This window comes from Sturnus vulgaris, chromosome 2 (assembly GCF_052056855.1).
Source record: "Sturnus vulgaris isolate bStuVul1 chromosome 2, bStuVul1.hap1, whole genome shotgun sequence".
NCBI lineage: Eukaryota > Metazoa > Chordata > Aves > Passeriformes > Sturnidae > Sturnus > Sturnus vulgaris.
In genome coordinates, this window is record NC_142244.1 from 80,225,473 (window position 1) to 80,245,961 (window position 20,489).

General features: G+C 37.7%; 2 protein-coding genes across 2 annotated transcripts in view; one reads left to right on the top strand and one right to left on the bottom strand.

The window, feature by feature from the left end:
* UBAC2 (UBA domain containing 2) overlaps nucleotides 1-20,489 on the top strand; it is an 89,127-nt gene that overhangs the window by 31,327 nt on the left and 37,311 nt on the right. The gene's annotated exons all lie outside the window — the stretch shown is intronic.
* On the bottom strand, nucleotides 9,428-20,047 carry LOC106851433 (G protein-coupled receptor 183-like). Its single transcript, XM_014873362.2, has 2 exons — nucleotides 19,940-20,047; nucleotides 9,428-12,311 (listed from the first exon to the last, which is right to left on the bottom strand). The coding sequence occupies exons 1-2, from the start codon at nucleotides 19,978-19,980 to the stop codon at nucleotides 11,207-11,209; spliced, it is 1,146 nt and encodes a 381-aa protein (XP_014728848.2). The 5' UTR covers nucleotides 19,981-20,047; the 3' UTR covers nucleotides 9,428-11,206.

A 20,489-nucleotide genomic window follows, 5' to 3' on the forward strand; every position in this document is an offset into this window, starting at 1 on the left:
TTTTATCAAGGATCATTTCCCACCAGCTTAGTTTTTTAAACCTGGTCACTTCTGGGATGGATTCATTCCAACACCAGAGCAAGGAAAGTCATGGAAACATGTAGCTGGAAGGTAGAGTAGGACTTTCTCTTACCATTGCTCTGTACCACAAGGTTCACAGTTGATAACATCATCCCACCTTCGAGTGTCTGACGTTAAGGCATGCATTGCTGCAGAGTCGCTAACCCCTGACAGAGGATGAGGGTAGATGAGGCAGAAGACCATAACCTCTAACCTGAGGTTCTGTGTTGTGTCACAAGCCCCGATTTTAGTAATTGTAAGGAGTCATTATCATCCGAAAGCTCTGCCCTATACAGAGTTGTGCCATTCGAGATATCAGATATAATAACGAGTGCATAATCAGGTGGTTTTTAAGTGGTGTCAAAATTTGCTGAGGATTTTGAGGGTGGTCTTGAAATGTGGCAATGCTCCATTTTCACATTAATTAGGATTCTTACCTCTGCCTTGCAGCTGGGATGTGAAGTCTATCTGCTATTGCACCTCTCAGATAGGCACACGCATGTTCAGTAACAGTATTTTGAGGATGAAAGCAGTGGGGGGTGATTTGACAAAAAGTAAAAAAAATTTACCAATGATTGAATATGTCTGGAAGCAAGATGATGTATCTTTGAAGGGTTTTCCTGAATGAGCTGTGCTTTTAAAACTCAGAGTATTGAGTGGCATTTGTAATTGCAGACACTCATCACTTTCACACTTACTGTTTAGTTGCTTCCGTTAAGTGGAAAGTACCAAGCACTGCTAGAGATCTCAGTACTAATTATTCCGAGTGGAAACAGGTCTGCCTTGTAGCAGAATTAATCTCTGTAGTCAGTACTCTGTAAGCAGCTTATGGAGGTAAACATTACATGTGTCTCTGCCAACCTGGCTAAATAATGTCAGCTGTCTTAACTCTTTTTGAAGATAAATGAGCTGTAATTGGATTTCTGCACTGGATAATTTTAAACAAGGGCTATTAGAAGCAGTAGTTGTTACGAAGAAACTCCACAGTAGGCATATTATGATATTGCGATTCTCTGAGCGATTTAGTATTTGTCTGTTAAAATCAGGGTAGCAGATTAGAGAGAAATGTGCTTTGGTGAGGCAGTTTTGATTTTTTTCCTGTTATGTGTGAGCAAACAGAAATGAAGTTTGGGTTGAGTTGGCCAGAGGGGAGAATGCTGCTACTGAGAGTTGCACAATGTCCCAACATTATGAACTTATTAAAAAAAAAATGCAAAGAAGGAAAAAGATAAATTGCTATCTTTTGTATTTCAACAAAACCTTAAAAAATAAAAGCAGACATTGCTTTTTCTGCAATAATATTCTTAAAAGAAAAACCTGGAATTTTAGTCAGCTATTGTTTCTCCATACAGTTTTTGTAAGAGAGAGCTATATATTAAGAGTGGAAAACATTAGTTTGATGAGAATTTTAACCACTCTGCTGGCAATCTTTCCTTATTGAAAAGTATTAAAAGCTTAGAACTGAAACCAAATGGGGAGAGCAAATTATGATGTTGCCCGAAGTATTTCATTTGCTTGGTGTTATTTACCAAAGACCAGCAAGTAGGGGTTTTTGGGAAGCACAGATAAGAGTTCTCAAATAGTAAAACCTAAGTTTTTATATTTAGGGAGCTTTTTGTTTCACCAGTTTCTTTTGAACAAATAAAACACAAGTTTATTTGTGAATTTTTATTTGTGATTTTTTTTGACACCAATATTTAAGCTCTTACGTATGAAGCACAGGAGTCGCTAAAAATTGTAGCTATTTTTCCCAAATTCGTGTAGCATTAATTGGTGGTTTCATTTTTGTGTGTTTTTTACCATCCCTATACCATAAAAGGTGAGAATTTTTTCAAATTCTTATTGTAATTCTTTGTTTTCTTACAACCACTGCTTGATTACAGTTTTTCTCGGAGCACTGTGTGATTCTGTCTCACAGGTTTTAAGATCTCTCACTGTTTGATTTTCCATGACTAATAATTTGCTTATGTTTTTCTTCCTTTTTTCTTCCCCACAAAGCCTTATCATTAGTTTGTTTTTTCATTTTGCTCATAACAAAAATTAATTTATTTAAGGTTTTTAACTTAGTGGCTTTAGTATTTTTGTTTTGATAGAATACTTCTTGGAGAAAAAGAATTACAACTCATCTCTTATCTTCCTGGTATTCACAGTTGGACAGGTGATAAATAAAATACTGAGGAGGTCTTTTGCCCCAAGGAAAGGACTGGATCCCTGTAAGAAAGGCACAAGCACTTGCAAGGCAGATAACCATTCATTAATAGCCTAGAAAAGCTGATAGCAAGTTACGAAATCCTACATCTTTTCCAATGCTGAGAACAACGAGATGTTACAGCACTGGCTGGACCTCGGGTCAGGAGCAGCACACAGTGCAGATCCCATCTGTGATGAGGTTCACCAGCTCTGACATCACTTGTATGCCTCCAGGGTCTTCTCACAGTACAGACTGATCAGTCACTGACAGAATCCAGCAGAGAGTAAGGACATAGCTTTCAAGACCCCCTTGAACAATATTCACTCTTATATCATTAATAAAGCTGCAGTCACAAAACTGTTGCATGTAATAATTCATATGAACAAGACATTGCATTATACACATATACTTAATTTTAAGTGTTCATTGACTACACACTGGGTAATTATGTATTGACTGTGCATATAGTGATTAATTATACTATTGATTAGGTGCATCTTGATTAACTAGTGATCATGTAGTATGCATGATACAGAGGCCTGCACCTCCGCTAGTAGTTATGTGGGTCACTGCCTCTTCACAAAATGGTCATCCATTGCTGTCTGCTACAGTAGGTAAATCATTATTTATAAGGTTATTCCTGTCACTGCTAACATTTTGGTTCAAAATACAGCTGGTGTTTTCTTATCAATTGAAGAAGTATTACTGTTCTTGGCAAAGGTCACTCGACTAAAATAAAATTTTCTTTATAGTTCTGAGGTGCTCTGCAATTCTTGGTATGTCTTGCTGGTACACCCTGACATTCTTCCCAGGCCAGTGCTGTCAGCATCCTGCTGTGAGCAGTTGTGTTTTATCATCAGATGAAATGGAGTATAAGTCATAGTTCTTAGTCGCTTAGGCGTTTTTTGACATGTTTACAAAGTTGAGTAACACTCTGAGAAAGAGAGTAGCAAAACTTTTCTACTCGTAGGTCTGTTGCCAGTGAGGCAGACTTGTTTCCTGTTTTTGTTTGGGGCTAGAAAGTCGCACTTTGTGAAAGAATCAGAGTTCTGAGAATTTTTTTCTTTTTTTTTTTTTTTGTACTGCGAAGACTTTATCTGGACTAAATGAAAATGAGACTTCGTCTGTAGTTAAAATATGTCATGGTACTAACTCTTTATTGATGTCTGTTACAAAAATCTTTTTTGTGGTCATTTTTAAATTACAAATCCAATCATTAGTCACTTAATTTCAGCAGGAATTTGCAAGTTGCATCACAAGAAGTGCTGCAAGGGGATTGTGATGGCAGTCGTGCTTGACTGCTTGAATAGAGACGCTGAGCTGTACAGTTAAGTGCCTCCACACCACCAGCAGCCACACTATTAGGAAGGCAGGCCTGTAGCCAGATGAATTAATTTTTCCATTTTCATCTCCCGCATGCAGTGGAAGAAATGTAGAGAGACCTTTTGTGGGGGTAGTAAAACCAGTTCAGACATGAGGAGGCATTTCCCTGATCCTGGGTTCTCTCCATGTGCAGCGATCCTCAACTGGTTGCTCTCAGCCATGTGCTTGGCCTCTAGGTTTGCCAGCCGTGGGCAGCTCTCCCTGTGCTCTTGGGACCAAGGGCCTGGGATGTGGGTGCTGGCTGAACAGCTGAAGTGGTGCAGGAGAACAGCAAGGAGGGACAGAGGTGCCTGGGCTGTACCTGGAATTGTGAGCTGCTCATCTTGCAGTCACCCCTAGTATTTGTGGTCGTTAGTTTTGGTGCTGGCATCTGAGTATGTTAGTTTTAGAGCTTTTCTTCTAGCTTTTGGCTTAAAAAGAGTTAAAAGTGCAAAACACCTTTGCTTAATGAAATTGATACAATTGATACAAGTCTATTATGTCAGTAATTTCAAATGACTGGATTGTCCTGGTAGCTACTCCTTGCGTATTTAAAATACTTGATTTGCCCCCATCTGAGTGAATGAAGTAAGGTTCTGGTGGGTGTTCAGGCTGTTTTGAGTAGCTGGCATTGAGAATACACTGTACTGATTTTTTAAAAGATAAAAAAACATTCTCCCAGAGTTGTCTTTATAGTCTGATAACTTGTGAGGAATCTTCAGTTGTCCCTTCTTGTGCATGCCTCACACATGCAGCTAGCTGGGGATGTTCATCTCTCCCTGTCCCACTGGGGGCAATGATCTGTCATTGTTACTTCTAGACAGAGTCGCCATAACTTTCCATAGTTCAGAGATGTTTCCATAGTTCAGATACTAAGATATCTAGTACGTAGAGTCTCAGTATTAGTAACTGCCAATAAAACACTATGTGGCTGCTCTTCAGGCTGGTGAGTTGAGAATAATCAGTCTTCAGCATCTTTATATTTAAAGTAGGCTATCTTGGAGTTAAACTAACCACAACTTCCTTGAAAGTAACATGCCACAGGAAGGATGAAACTGCTAAGCTTAGCTGATCAGAGGGAGGAACACAGCTCTCCTTTTGCATGGTATAAGACAATGCATACTTTTCTGGAGGGGATAGGATAACCACAGTGTTGCTGCCTTCCAACAGGTGCAAAACTTTCTTTTTTTAGTTTAGCTCTTTGCACAACATCTGTCACAACTGAGGAAAACAAAAGAGGAAGAGGAGAAATTCATACTTTTGCAGTGAGGAAAAATGAATGCAGTTTTGTGAAAAGAAATCTGTGCCATGTCTTGACCTTTCTTTTATTTTAGGAGGGTGCTAATGACAGCATTTTGATAAGGTCATAAGTAGAGGACAAGACCAGAAGATTTTAAAGTTATGTAATTTGCTGGTTTTACTGCAAGGCCGTTTTTGCTTTCCTGTCTAACTTGGACCAATTTGCTAGTATAGAAGAATGCAAGTTGAAAGGAGCCCCTGGGGATTATGTTGCCCAGCCTTGGAGGTACCAATTTCATCAGGGCTGTGTCAAATCAAGTTTGGAGTATCTCTGAGGACATATTTCAAGGGCTTTCTGTGCAACCTTTCCTAATGTCTGACTAACCTCATGATGAAAAAATGCTTCTTAATGTTTAATTGTTCCTTGATGCAACTTTTGCCTGTTACTGGGCGTTACCATCTTTTCTGTATCGCTCCCCATTAGGCAGTTGCAGATAACCATAACATCTCTCAGTCTGAACCGTCTCACTTCTGTCTGGCTCTCCTCTGGTAACTTGTGCTGCAAGCTCCTTCCACGATTTTGGTGGTGGTCTTCTGGGCTTGTTCCAGTATGCCAAGTATGTTTCTTGTATCTTTTTGGGGAACCCAAAACTTGGTACAGAATTCAAGGCATGATCTCACAAGTACTGAATGAAGGGGAAAGATTCTTCTTGAACACAATTTTGAACACAATTACGTTTGGCTGTGAGGTCACACTTATTTACTCCTCTTTATCTTGTCCACCAGGAGCCCAGACTTTTTTGCTGATCTTCTTTCTCACCAGGTCATGCCCAGCCTCCTCTATTGTGTGGGGTTATTCTAGCTCACTTCTGCATTTGGCTTGCTGAACTTCATTAATTTCATGTGAGTCCATTTTTCCGACCCATTGAAGTCCAGTTATTCCTTATTTAGTGCCTTGGAACAAGGTTATCCAAATTTGTCAGTCATGTGGCAAGATCCTAGTTTAGAGAACCTTCATGCTAATATGGTAGGAAAAGTAGATCAGCATGCTGTTGATCTCATGTGCATAGAGGTACCCTGTTCTCTTCTGCCACGCAGCTCAAACACAGCTGGATTCCTTTTCTTTATTTACACTTGCCTTCTGTTGGGAAGGATGAATTAGGGAAACCTTATAAATACAAGTGCCTAGCAAAAGACTTTGAGAATACGGAAAATATAAGTGAAATAGAAATGGTAGCAATTTTCGACTGTGTGTCTGAAAGCAACTGAATGCCTGAAGGCCCCTTTGTTTAGATCATGTTAGATGCTGCAAATACCAAGAAGCAAACAGACATCCTCCCTAGGCACGGCAGGAAGGGTCCCAGATAAAATTTAGAGATAAGAAAAGCAGTAAAACATGGGAATATAGTGATTCCTATAGGTTGCATGCAAATGTTAGAGAATTTGTATCTTGTATTAGATTGGTTAGTGGAAATTAGAATATTCAACACAGAAGAAGATTTAATGTATTGTAAACGGGAAAATCGCTCTCTTATGCTCTTACTCTTTTCGTTCTTACTTTCTTAAGCTCTCTTGAGTTCTCTTCTTTTACTCTTACTCTGTCCCTCTCTCTGCCCTGCTCTGAGCTGCGGTTGCAGTTCCTAGCAGGGCCTTATATATACCCACGCCTTACGAAATAAACTGCAAATTTTAAGATCAGAATTAAGAGAGCGCCTGAGTTTGTCCTGACCATCCCAAGGCAGAGATTCCTACAGCCTTCCTTCCTTTAGAGTTTGAATGAAGTGCTGAACAGCTTTTATCTGACTGTTCACAGGAGAAGAGACAAGATGACTTGAAGGAAGGGGATTTGATGCAGGTCTGTAAAATTACAAATACTGTGGGCAGGGTGAATAGGGAGTTGCCGTATTCACTCATTTTTGGTACTAGAAGCAAGATGAAACTAACAGGTGTCACAAGTGAACAAAAATGGCTCCAGACACCATAGGTAGTTATTCTGTGCAACTTCTTGCTGCAAAATGCTGCAGTCACAAACATTTTATTTGAGTTCAAAAAGGGACCAGACAGGCTGATAAAAGAAAACATTGATTGAGGGCTGTCATGTGCAAAGATGAGACATCTGCCTCAGGAAGTCCAAAGTTAGACATTGCAGGAAGCCAAGGGAGTATTCTGAGGGGAAAAAAAAATTGAGGAAATATATCTTAGCATTTACTACACAAACAGTAATTCCCATTTTCTTCAGAGAAGGGTTGCAGCTTGGCAGAGTTTCTTGGTATTTATTTGGTAGCACAGTCTTAGTCTTCAGGCTGCAGATTAGCCAAGACTATATTAGGAAATACTGCACTCAGATGAATTTGTTGTTTTTCAAGTAATTCGTGTGTCTGTTGACACACTGGCTCTGTATTGAGCCAGCACAGTGGGATACTGCTGAATACAAACCTTAGTTTATCTTCAGTTGTTCCCCTGCTCTGTACCGCAGACAGGGTGATAGACGAGAGCAGAGTATGTCACTGCTTTTCAGTTCCTCCAAAAGTGGTCATATAAGGCAAAGCTTTTCTTCTCTTTCTCTTTAGCTGCATGCTATTTATTTTTCCTACATTGCAGGCTGTCTCATCGTTTTATTAAAAATAAAAGCTTTTGAATTTCAGAACAGTGTTAGTTTTAAATGGAATATCTGTTTAAAAGAACTCAAAACCTTCCTTTTTTTACACTAATGAGTTTGCTGGTTTAAGAGGAGTCACTAACCACTTTCAAGAACTGGCATGTTTACAACTTCAGACAGTTGCTGTCACTGTCTTTTGCTAGATGAGCGTGCTGCTTACAGATTCCTCATCTATATAGCTTTCAGACAGCAATCCTCGGGGAAATACCTGTCCTCTTCTGCTGGGACTGTAAACCACAGGAGACTGCCTTTTTATCTCCACAGTTTCAGTTAGTCTTCAATACTTTGGAGTCCAAGGCAGTCGAGGGTATTTGCACTATTGCTGTTTAATTTTGTGTTCTCAGTGAAAGAAAAGATGAAGGTACTAGATGCTCTTCTGCTGGAAGTGTGTTTTTCAGGATTTTTCACGTGGCGCACCTTTACTTGGTCATGTGTTTGACAATAGATGTCTATCCAGCTTTCTTTTTTGGATTTGGACAGAGACAGCCAAAAGGTAATTTGGCCACCATCATAATTTTTACTTCCTATATGTTTTGTCACATTGCATATCAGATAAGATTTGAGAGGGATGCCAGCAGTGGACAGGCAGTGTTAGTACTAGAACTGGGACTCAGCATAGTTGGAATCCTCTTAGCAACCACTTAGCCTGACACTCTGAAGTGTAGAGATAAAAGATACTCTGTTGTTTTTTCAAGAACATGCATTTCAAGATCCTGACTAGACTTCACCCTCCAAATAGAGACCCAGTTTTTCTGAAATGTTTCAGTCAGATCCTCACAATGAGCAAGCCATTTTAACCTACTGCTGCTTGTCAGCTGCTTTATTTGTATGTGAGAAGCATGAAAAGAGTCCCAGGTCTATGTGAGCATTTACCAGCCTTTCACACAGAAAGGAACATTGCTTAGAAGGTATGAAAAGCTTTCCCCAAAGAAAAAGCTTATTTTTTCTTTCAAAGCTCACTTTACTTTGAGCTGCAAATTGGATAAGGGCACCATGGAGAAAACCAGTTGTTTGAGAACAGCTGTAACTTTTCACTCTCACTGTTCTCATTTGGTCCCAAGCAACAGATTGTTGCCTTCTCTCTGGTGATGGCTGCTAGCCCTATGCCACAGCTTGTACGAGGAACAGGACAGATGCTCTCTAAATGTTTTGCTTCAGAGCAGTGTCCCAAGCCACGTGAATCCCCCACGGTTACTTTTGGTAGATGACAGAAAAGAGTCTCCTCATTGAAACAAGTATGCTTGAGCTGCGAGTGCATCCTGACAAGGCGTGAGGAGGAGCAGTGGCATCAGCTGCCACAGATATGAATTGTCATTGTCCATCTGTATGTAGGTGCTTGTCAGACTTTTGTCAGGAAACTGAGCCTAGTTTTTAAAGGTTTTTATTTGATTGGTTTCTTCAGCATTTGAGAAACATTTATATAATGAGAAAAAAAGTAGCTTTTCTCAAACCTGTATCTAACTGGACTCAGGCTAGAGCAGTATTTTAATGTAAAGTTAGCTGTTTGGGAATGCTGCTGTGATTTAGAAACAAAATCCAATATTTAAAATAACAGAATTGCTAATTTGAGAAAATGGGGATAGAGAAAGATGTTCAGTAGAAATCTTCACTTTGTTTCCACTTAGAAGAGCATAGTTACCTGCAGTATGTGGCGTTTTAATACATATTTAAGTTATATTTTACAGGCAAATATAAAAAAGGCTTATCTTTAAGATTTTATAATCACAGTTAAATGAAATGCATGCTAAAAACCACAAAAAGCCTAGACGTTAGTAGAATAAAATAAGCTTGTACTAGTGAGATGTTAACAATACATATATTTTATTTCTACTACTTCTAGGTATTCATGAGTGATCTATCTGTGATTTGTATCTGGTTACCATTTGCTTAATTCATTAGGAACACATTCTTCAATAATATTTTAAAATAGTTTATTAAAAAAGCTGACAAGAACAGAACCACTAGAACATAGAAAATTAAGTAAAACTTCTGATAAAAGTTATTCTTCTTACACTGCTTTTCTGAAGCTACATAGTGTCTTTCAGAATTAGAAAAGAGAGAATTAGTATTTTAGAATTAGAAACTCAATTTTGGCAGTCTAAGTGGTATGAAATATAGGGGATTTTGTGGGTTTTTTGCCATAAAAAAGTAATTGTTAATTTAATGTTTCCGTACTGCTCTTCAGGTACAACCCTTCCATGTTTTCAGGTAGGCAGAGGTCAACATGTGAGGAAGGAAGGAATTGCAAAGATGACAAATGTAATATGTTTGTTTGACTTCCAGTACAACCTCAATGTCAGAGAGATACAGCTGAAATAAATAACATTTGTTCTGACATCTGGCATAGCTTTTACTGATGATTATCAGACAGTCTTTAATTTTCCATCACAACCTCCTGGTTGAGTTATCTAGTTGTGTTGTCCAGTGAAGGCAGGAGATAGAACACTATAGAAAAGATAGAGGGGCCAGGAATAAAGTAGGGAAGGAAACTGAAACGTGACGGAAGGGCACATCAGCAGGAACCCAGGGTTTACATCCTGGATTCTCAGCTGGTATTGAGCTGATTCCAGCAGGATGTGTTTAAGTCATTTAGTCTATTTCCTGAGCCAATTTCAGCATGCCTAAAGGGATCCCAGATACGGTGTATGAAGGCACAATGGGAAAACTTGTTCTTTCCCAGCCAATTCTGCTGTTCTCATTTATTGATCTCTCAGGTAAACAGTGCTTAAAAAGAGAGGTAGCCATCTCACACCATCAGAATTAATCCATTAATTTACTTTTGGTGGTCTCAACTAAGAATATTTATTCAGGTTTCTAAATGGTTTGTCTTGTGTCCATGTCTCACTTCAGCAGAAGTTCTGAAGAACACTGTTATCACCATTCTTTTAACTGAAATGGTGCAGTTTTCATATTACAGTCTCTTGCTTCAATTTGTGTTTATAAATAATCTATATACAAGAGGAGTAGAGAGAGACTTTTTACAGTACATACTAGAAAGGAAGGTGGTCCTTTAGGAAAAGGAGTAAAGCAATAATACACCTTGTAATGATGAGTGATTTAACATACAGGAGATAGGCAATGTTGAGGAGAACCAAACAGTTCATTAGCTTTTCATGTGTTATATTTGACAATGTTTTCTATGTGAATTGTCCAATAAGACATTTGTGCTCCAAATATTGTAAAATGCAGTTTCACCTCCAAAGAGCTATAAACTAAATACTTGTCATAGTCAAATGAGCAAAGAAGTTGTATCCATTTTATCTCAAAATTCTTTCCTCTGTTTGTGTGACTGGGCCAACAACTGTTGCTGTAATTGGAGCTCAGCTAGAGGCCTTGAAATTTTCACATGTTCTAGTTGTAGTTGGTCTGAATTGTAAGTTATGTTTGTGTTCAATCCAAACTGTGATTTGACTGCTATTACATCCAGGTATGTGTATGTGCAGCATGGAATCTGAATATTCTCAATGGTGCATATTTCCTGAAAAAAATAAGAGATCAGTCAAAAGGATACAGCAAGAAGATGATACTGCTGAGTTTTCCTGCTGTCCTGTGACAAATCTTTTTCAGTCCATCACTCCTTGATTCCCTGACATCCTGAGAAACAGAATTTTACTTAAGCTGCTCTAGGGAAGCACTAAGTTTTTGCTATGGACCCTGACTTTTTAGGCTTGGTCCACTGTGTTGTACTACAGACTTTATTTTTCAGGTAGCTTTCCATTGGAAGATTTAGCAAGTACCGTCATTTGCGTTTCTCCTGCGTCACGTGAGCTTTCTTCGTGATGTGACCTGGCAGCACTTGAAATTGATACACTCACTTGTCGTCTCAGTATTTTCAGTACAGTTCTCTTATATCCTTTGCATGCAAAGAAATAAATGAAAGGATCTAGGCAGCAGTTAAAATTCATCAGAAATACAGTATAATGGAGTGACTTCTGGAAAATTTTCTTTTCAGTGCACAAGGGTTCTTGCTGAAGTTTCTTAATCATGTGTTGTATGATTGCAACATGATAAGGAGTAAAGCAGATGACGAACACTATAATTACAAATATGATTGTATTGATGGCTTTTCTGTTTATCCCTGATTTTTCAGTCAGTGGATTTTCCTTGGCTGTTTGAAAAAGTTTGCAGCTGATTTGAGAGTAGCAAAATAGAATAATCCCCAGGGGAATAAGGTACCCTATTAAACAGGCAGCAAGAAGTATAAACGGTAGATGTTCTATTTTCTCAAAGTTTGGATATTCCATACATGTAGTCCTTTCATTTTCTTCGTGTGACATGGATTGTATAAGTAATGGGAAAGTTTGACTAAATACAAGAAACCAGACAAAGACACAGATGCCCTTGGCATATTTAATCCTTCTGATCTTGTTTCGGAAGGGATGGACAACGGCGAAGAACCTGTCAATGCTCAGGCACGTCATGAAGTTTACACCTGCGTAGGTGTTGATGTAGAACAAGAGCGCGGTGATTCGGCACAGCGCTTCTCCAAACGGCCAGTGAAATCCCAGGGCATAGTAAGCTATCCTGGTTGGTAAGGCAATGCAGAACAGCAGATCGGAGAAGACGAGATTTGTTGAATAGAGGGTAGTGGAGTTGATCTTCTTTCTGTTTTTAAAAATTACAGTGAGGGCAATGGTGTTTCCAAGCACCCCAAGAATCAAGATGGAGCCGTAGAAAACAGACAGTAATATCCGTGCTGTGTCTTTGTGCTCATATAAGTCACAGGTGGAAATGTTGGTGTCAGAGGCTGTGAAAGGGTCCATTTCTGCAACTAGTGTTGTTGCAGGAAGCTCAGTAGACCTAATATGAGAAAAAAACCAAAACAAAAGGGAACATTTTGTAAGAAATGTAGATAAATTGCTTCTACATAACAATGGACAGCCTCTGTTGCAAAATAAGACTAAAAAAATGAAATGAAACTTCATTGCTATGAAATACTTCTCAAGATTCTATCCGAAAACAAACAGATGCCTTCTTTTGGCTTTTTTTTTTGATCCCAATTGCTTCTCTAATAAAGAAAATCAGACGGAACAATGTAATAAACCAGGAATGGATTATATTTGGAAAGTGAAGCCTATAGACACTCAGGAGGTGGGAGACTGTTTAAAGCAACCTGAGGGGAAAAAAAGAGTCTGAAGAAATTACATAATAAAACATCAAATGAAGTCCCTAAGGATCAGACAAGCAGCCAAAATGTTTTAAATGTGTTTTTGTTAATTTTAAGGCAATTTTTGTTCTAACAATTCACATTGTGATGCTTTAACTTGTTTAGAGAAACTTTTTTTTCTCAGCACTCTTACCATATTGACATTATAAGAGAATCATAGAGTCGTTTAGGTTGGAAAAGACCTTTAAGATCATAGACTCTTACTATAATAACTTGTTTAATTCTAGTTTTAAGAATTGGGTTTTGGAATCTAATTCGAATATTGTCACATATGTAAATTCTTAAGTCTACTACTTTAATCACTATTTATTGACCCTACTAAAGAGAGATAGTGCTGGTGAACTATTTTATACTTCGTCAATAAAGTAGATTTTAGAAATGGTTTCATCTGTACAGTCATAAGTAGCATAGAAGAGTTGCAAAGTGGTAGTGATTTGAGGGGCTTAAAACTATTTTAAAATGATCCAGCAGAATCTCAGAAATTGAAAGAATCCTATCCTGTTGATACTGCTTGCAGTGCAACCATTTCCTATGTCTGCTGTTACCCAACTGGTGTATAGCGTAAGCATGGAACTCAGAAAGGATGGGCCATCTCATGCCTCTTAGAAGCACCATTTATTAATTTATACTGCAATCAAAACAAGATTGCTTCTGTTTTAACAAAGGATATTGCCTGAAGATAAAAGCTGTTGTAATTGGAATTTTGAGTCTGTCTTGTACCTTTAATTAACATGTCTAGGATATTTCTGAGGCTCTGTCATTCAACACACAATATTTACAAGCAACTGTAGCCTGTCACACTTCCAAAAAGTCTTTCTGGGAAATACCTCTTAGTTTTAAGGGATTTAAACCACACATTTTAGAAAGCGTTCATTATCCTTTTATTAACTTGTGAAAGCATTAAAAGGGTAGTATTTTCTTTCATGATTTCAGGAGGTCGTCCTGCTTATTTCAGGGTGTTCACAATTAATGGTTCTGTGTAAACAGTAAACCTGCAGACAGTAGATTTTGTGTATTAAAATACGTAAGTTAGTTATATTACATGTTTAAGGAAGAAATTTGACTTCCAGGTAGTACATTAAGTCTGTGTTTGCTGCATTCTGTAGACAGGAGGGAAGACAGGGGAGTGATTTCTGACTGATAGATGTACAGTATTCTGATTCTTAGATATTTGTGAAGTAAGTACTGTCTGTCAAGAGGTGGGAGTACTGCATTCAGGATTGTATGTCAAATCTGAAGTGGGAGTTCTGTGCCTCGAATAAATGAACTACTCTCGTAAGTAACTCCAGCTGTACTGCAGATTTAAGAATGTCAGTGATTTGATATTAGTTAATTCTGCATTTTTCATGCTCTCTTGGTGTTAGTGTGTTTGTCGGTTGATTAATGCAGTAGTTATTACCCTGAGGATGGTTCTGGTATGATTTTCTCCCATCTTTTCCCTGGCAGAAGTGTTTAGGATGGCTTTTGTTTTACCTAAGTGTAACAAGTTGCTTTTGTATGAAATAGGGTGGGTCTGTGTAGGCACCTGTATATGAGTCAGCTAGGTATTTTGTTTTGTTTCTCATATTTAAATGCTTCTAATTCTTGTTCACACTCCCAGCATCATGTCTATCCTCTATTAATCTCTTTCTTGAAATTTAGGTAAAATAATTTTGTCAACATATTTAGGAAAGGATAATCTAAGATTTGTGATAAACAATTCAATTGCAACAACTATCTACAGCATATTAAATGCATAATTTTATTTTTGCTTTAAAGTTGTAATAGTTCTGGTTCAAAAATAATGCACATAATTGTCGCATCCATTTATATGTATTTCTATAAACATTTGTAAAATGTAGAGTATCTATTATACAAACACATTGAATTATAGTTTAGGAAAAACCTGTATATTCAGTAAAATATAGTTTTTTACATCAAGAGTAGAATTTAATAAATTGCATGTTACCTTATTTTTTGCTATGAAGTTGGATCTTTAATGTAATAAATTAATCTAAAACTTGTTCAAAATAGGATGTTCATCCTCACATGTAACTGTGGCTATATTTAGAAGGAGTTCTAGCTGAGGCAGTGTTTGTGTCTATCCATGGTGCCAGCATGGATATATATTGGGAGCAGTTCTGTGGCAGGACAAGCTGGCCACAAATGGATGAGGAGGAAGCTGGAGGAGTTCATGGATCTTCCAGGGCAGTGTGCAGTCAGCCAAGCTGTGCTCCTTGGCAGGCTCTTCTGCCTGCTGTGGGAGTCAGCCCTAAGGGGCAAAAAGTATTCTTTCTGATCCTCTGTTGTCCTCAAAATATTTTGACTGTTAATGTAGGGAACATTTTACAACGCTGTAGATGACTATTAGAGTTTTCTCTACCTGTAGGTATGTATGGCATTTTTGAGAGTGACCAAGGTGTTTAGGGGCTACAGTACCTGAATATATTTATTTTTTAAAAAGGGGAGAGAGAGAGAGATTTTATCTGGTTTGTGGCCCAAACAGATGATAAAGCTGATACCATCCACCCTAATGTGCATCACCCAAGCTGTGGTAACTTCTTTCCACTTCTGAACTCTAATTGTTGTTGGATAAACTCCATTCACCTCAACAGGTATTTCACATTTGCTTGGCAATCTTGGAGAGGGCTTTGTTAAAAATAATATTTTCTTCCTGAAAGGTGTTTGGACTATTAAGTCAGAAAAGATATTTTTTAAAAAAACCTATTCCTTGTGTCAGGTTGCTGTTTATTTCTTGGCAGCAATCCTGAGTGTTCCACTTATTTTACATGCAGCATATGACATCCTCTACAGAATGTATCTAAAAGAAGAACATTTTGAATATGTTTTGTGAGTTTTGCTTTATTGGAGAATAAATGGAGAATATTACATCCTTACTGCTGCAAACCTCAGACTAGCTGGACATGACTCTGTTTTAATGAGCTGTGTGCCTGAATAACTCATGAGAACATGGCCATTTACTGTCCCAATTCCAGACGCACCAATGAATTTACCCTCTAGAATCACTACTAAAATTTGTGCTCTTCTAGATTGTTTCATTAAAGACCTTTCCAGTGGCTTTCCAGGTTTATTAATGATACTACCTGGAAGAAAGATAATATTAATTTCCCTTACCAATTAATTTTAGAAAACAGTACCAGAGGTTTTTGGCTTAGAGTGACATGCCAAAATGTTAAGGTATAAAGTATTGAAAATTCTTGTCTGTATATAAGTATTGTAAAGAAGGTTGTTCAGGTTTTCACATTTTTGAGTCTATAAACACTCAATGACACAGACCACTTACTTAATGTAATCTTCTGTGTAGTTCAGATTACATTATTTTAGATATTTTATATGGATTCCAGGAACTTTTCATTTAAAGCATAGTTTCTAAGATGCTGTTTGTCTTGGAGAACCGAAGAGAAAGCAAATTACCCATTTGTGCTCTAGTCTTTGGTCAGGCAACCTCCCTGTTAAAAAAATGTGCGTGTCTCTTACTTAAATGTCTCTAAAATAAATTTGCAATTGCTGTTCTCATTGAGTCTCTTTACCTTTACACAATCTCATAGTTTGGGTAATTCGAGGTAAGCTTCTCAAGTATTTCACCACAAGGTGAAATAATTCTGTGATGTCTGTTCTAACCCCAGATGTGTCCCACACAGGCCTTGAGGTTTCAGACGTGCCTTGGTATTAGTGTGCCTGGAGGCAAACTCACCACTACATCTCTGCTTTTTCTGCTCAGTGCATTATGTATGCAAGATAGAGTTGTGTAGCCTTGCAGCGAGATTTTGTGAAGTTAGTTCACTGTGATCCAGGAGTATTTGTCTGATTCACTCTGTCATAGGATATCTCCAGTGTAAGGGCATGACCATTGCCCTCTGCTTTGACTGGGGAGGACCTTATGCCTGGGAGAGTCTAAAATTAATTTTACTGTTATATACTATGCCCAGGCTTGCAACTAGTGCAGGTTGTTCTATATTGTTCTTTCCCTTGCCATTTTCAAGGCTTAGCACTATGTTTGCCTTCTGACCAGCAAATTTCTTAAGTCAATTACGTTATGAGAGTTGTTAGCTAGTCAGCTGATAGTCTGTTCTCTGTGCTTCTTGATGTTTCACAGCAATAGCATCCATCTGGGGAAAAAATTTGCAGCACAATGGCAAGCTGCTTACAAAATCTAGCATGTCTGAAATCTATGCAGGTGTCTTTCTAAACCAATACTGTAATCTCATCAAAGAAGGGAAAATAGCTTGTGTAGGAGACTCGTGTTGTGTGAAAACATTTGATTGGCATTAGTCATTTGTTTTATGTTTATACATTTGTTTTGTGTTTAATCCCCACAGCAAAAGGTGTTTGGTGGACAGTCTGGAAGTACTGTGTAATCCAAAGTTTTGCTTCATAGACATGTTCATGTATGATGAGCTTTGTATGTAGTATCATAATATTACATACATTTAACTGTTAAGAAGTGTAGACCTAAACTATGAGCCAGCAATTGCAGTGTTACACCTTAGATTACATGGATTGGGATTATGTGCAGGCAGTGGTAAAAAGCTCTCTCTGTATGCTAAATGAAGTTTCTTCTTGCTCTCATCCCCTGCTTTTGCTGAGGAGCACCATCTGTCTTTTTGGCAGAACAGGGGACATGTAGAAGGCTTTTACTGTGTATTGTAATGTAACGTGTGATTTCTCCGTCTCTCTTTGTAATTGTCATTCTTTGAAAGTGAATCTCTAGTCCATTTGTCCCTGGTCCAGTTGCTAATTTAAGCATATTAATTATGTTCTTGGAAAGGAACAGCAGTTCATTAGAAAGATCTTTCCTGGCTCTCTATACATAGTATGGTTTAATCACTGTGAGATGGACAATATTTCTTTAAGAAATCATGTTGGGAAAGGAATGGTCAGGAAAGAGACGTCTCTTTCCTGCAAGATTCACTGATCTTAGAGTCTTCTATAGGTATAGTCTATGTAGGTCTTACATTGTTTTAAAACAGTAGAAGATGGGAAATATGCAGTGCTGTGTTTTTGTAGGTTTAATTTTTTTCCTTAATCTCAATTTATTTTTTTTCTGTTGATCAGTCATATTTACTGTTTATATTTTACTGTATGGATGCTCTTTATTGTATAGTGTTTCCTCTGAGAAAAGGGTTTGATTCAACTAAGTTGTGTATATTAAAAAGTGTGTGTGCTAAGTTGCATAGTAGAATGCTTTGTTACAACAGAAAGAACATATACATAAGGTACATAATATAGTGTGTGGACTGGCAGCTGGGGACTGCATGCAGTTTAGTAAAAGCTGAGGCGAGAGACAGGCATGTCCTAAAGCTTCCTCTTTCTTTCTAACACTTTAGCACTCATATCCTTCTAGTGCTTTTTGTTAATTTTCTTTCATAAGCTGTCGAGTATTGTGTTCTAAAGGCCGGTAGGTCAGCCTAATGACCTGAAGATTGAGTCCTCAGGTCACAGCCCACAGCTAATTTTGATAAGAGAGTTTCCAGGCTAGTGCTTTTATCCCTCTTTGGTATAGATCCAAATTTTTTGGCATAGTAAACCCAAATTTGTAGCGCATACATCAGAGAATCCCAAATATGTATTTCATTAATTTAGTTGTCTTAATAGTGGCTATAAAGAGCTAGAATACTCTTTAGCTGTTAAACAGAATATGCAAGTGCACAAGACTGTGGGATCTTTATGGTCCTGCTTTTGTCTATTACTATAGATTTTGCATGACAGTTGTTGTATGAGAGTTATATTTGGTGCTCAAAAGTGATAGAAGCTACAGTAAGATGGAAATAAAAGGAGTTGAAGTGCTGCATAACTAGTTAAAGAAAAAGTAGAAGTAATTTGAAGAGTACACCCTGCTCTTATCTGTTGGATCTCTCTTTACAAGGATGGTCTGTTCTACAAGAGTGTAAGAGCTATCTAACATAAATAATCTCTGCCAAAAACACATGCTAATGTGAAGAGCTGATGCTAAGATGATTAACTTCCCTTCAGTTTATTGCTTAAGTATACTAAGTGTAAAAAGGAGAGAGCCTAAAACTAGAGCAAATAAGCAAAATAAAACTGTGAGTGACTGAAAATTACATTCTTCCTAGCAGAAGAAAAAAGTAGTCAAGTGAGGATTTGTATTTTAATACTAGAAAACATGCACAATTTCTTGAGTTTGGGAGGTTTTTTCTCACTTACGTGAAACCCATACAGGTATAGTATTTAATGTTAGTGTTTACAGCTTCAGATTACAGCTTCTATATTAAGTATATTATTCTCTATACATGGTCCTGAGTCTTTTGACCAGAAAGGAATGAGATTTGAGCTCTTAAAGACTAATTGCCAGATAAATTTTCAATCCCCTTGTCTCTTCAGGGGCAGCCATGAAAATGTAAGACAGATCTCTTGTATTCTGTGCTCAAAGGCACAGAAAATGCTCTGTCTTATTTTTTAAGATAAATGATAGTTGAATTATTGTCAGTTGAGCAGTCTGTCTTGTTTTGCCAGTATAGTAGGAAAAATGTATCCTTTTAAATTGGGAAGGTGTGTAAAAATCATAGCACTTGTAATATTTCTTCAGCTTTGTGGCACAAAGATCAGTAATAAGGAGAAAGATGTTTGGTCATAGTAATTCAGAAGAAGAATGCTTTCTAAAAACCTTGAAAGAAATGTGTATTAGAAGTTAAAAGAGGAATTAGCTCATAAAACTTTGAATTCTTAAAATGCTCTGTTGCAATGTTCAGACATGACAAGAGTGAGGAGTTTTCAAGCTGATAATAAAGGCTGTTTTCACAGACAAGGAGCACATATTATAGGAGCAAGCTATGCATTCACAATCACAGTATGGATTTGTTTTAAGGCTCTCTGTTACTATTATTCTATGAGGTTCAGTGACTTTAGAGCTTCAGTGCTTCCCTTACTACTTCTGCAGTAGTTATTTCTGTGTTAGTATAATTTAAATTAGCATTGCTAAAAAATTGTCTAAGTTAAGGCAGTATTAAATGTTTCCCTGTGATTGTCAGAAGGCTGTATTATAAGAAAGGAGTTGGAGTAACTTGTTGATTCTATAGATCAACAGATCCTTTAAGTGGAAACTAACTAGCAACATATTAATATGGAAATATAAAATATCAGAGAATTTCTTCCATGGGCCTTTCCCATACAAAGATCATCTATCCCTACTACCACATGAAAATATCCAGTATAATGCAAAAAAGGAAATATTTCTGGAATTGTTTGCTGTTGCTCAGTGGCAAAGGAAAAAAGTAAAAAGTTAGTTCTTTTCTGTACTTACATCTCTGTAGCTTCTTGGCTCCTCTGAGCAGTTAAGGGCATTAACAGGATGGCTTGACTGTGGAGGTTTACTCTTGCATATTGTTCTCAAGATGATTACGTGAGTCTTTTGTGGGAGGGGTAGGGGTTTGCAAGTGCTTAAAAAAACCAACCCTGATTGTATGCCGGTCTTGATTTGCTGCCTACTGTTTTATGGGATGTGAAAGCATCTATTTTTGATCCTTTTATAATTAGCCTCCTAAAATAGAGTAATTAGAAACAGCACTTCCACCTCCCCTCTGAAGTTACGCACTACTGACTTTCGCAGAAGGGACTTTACCCAGAGGTTTACTTGACTAATTGTTGACCAAGTAAAATCTCTCTCATATGTGCAAAACTTTGTTTATATACCATCTGCATTTAAAAATATCTTGATTTCCAGCAAAGAGCTGTGTAATCAGCACATGCTTTAGAACAGCTTCTTATTGATGAGATCTGATGCAGCACGAGGAAACCTCAAAACTGAGACATACCGAGATGCAGTGTTACAGCAGATGTCTCAAATGCCCATG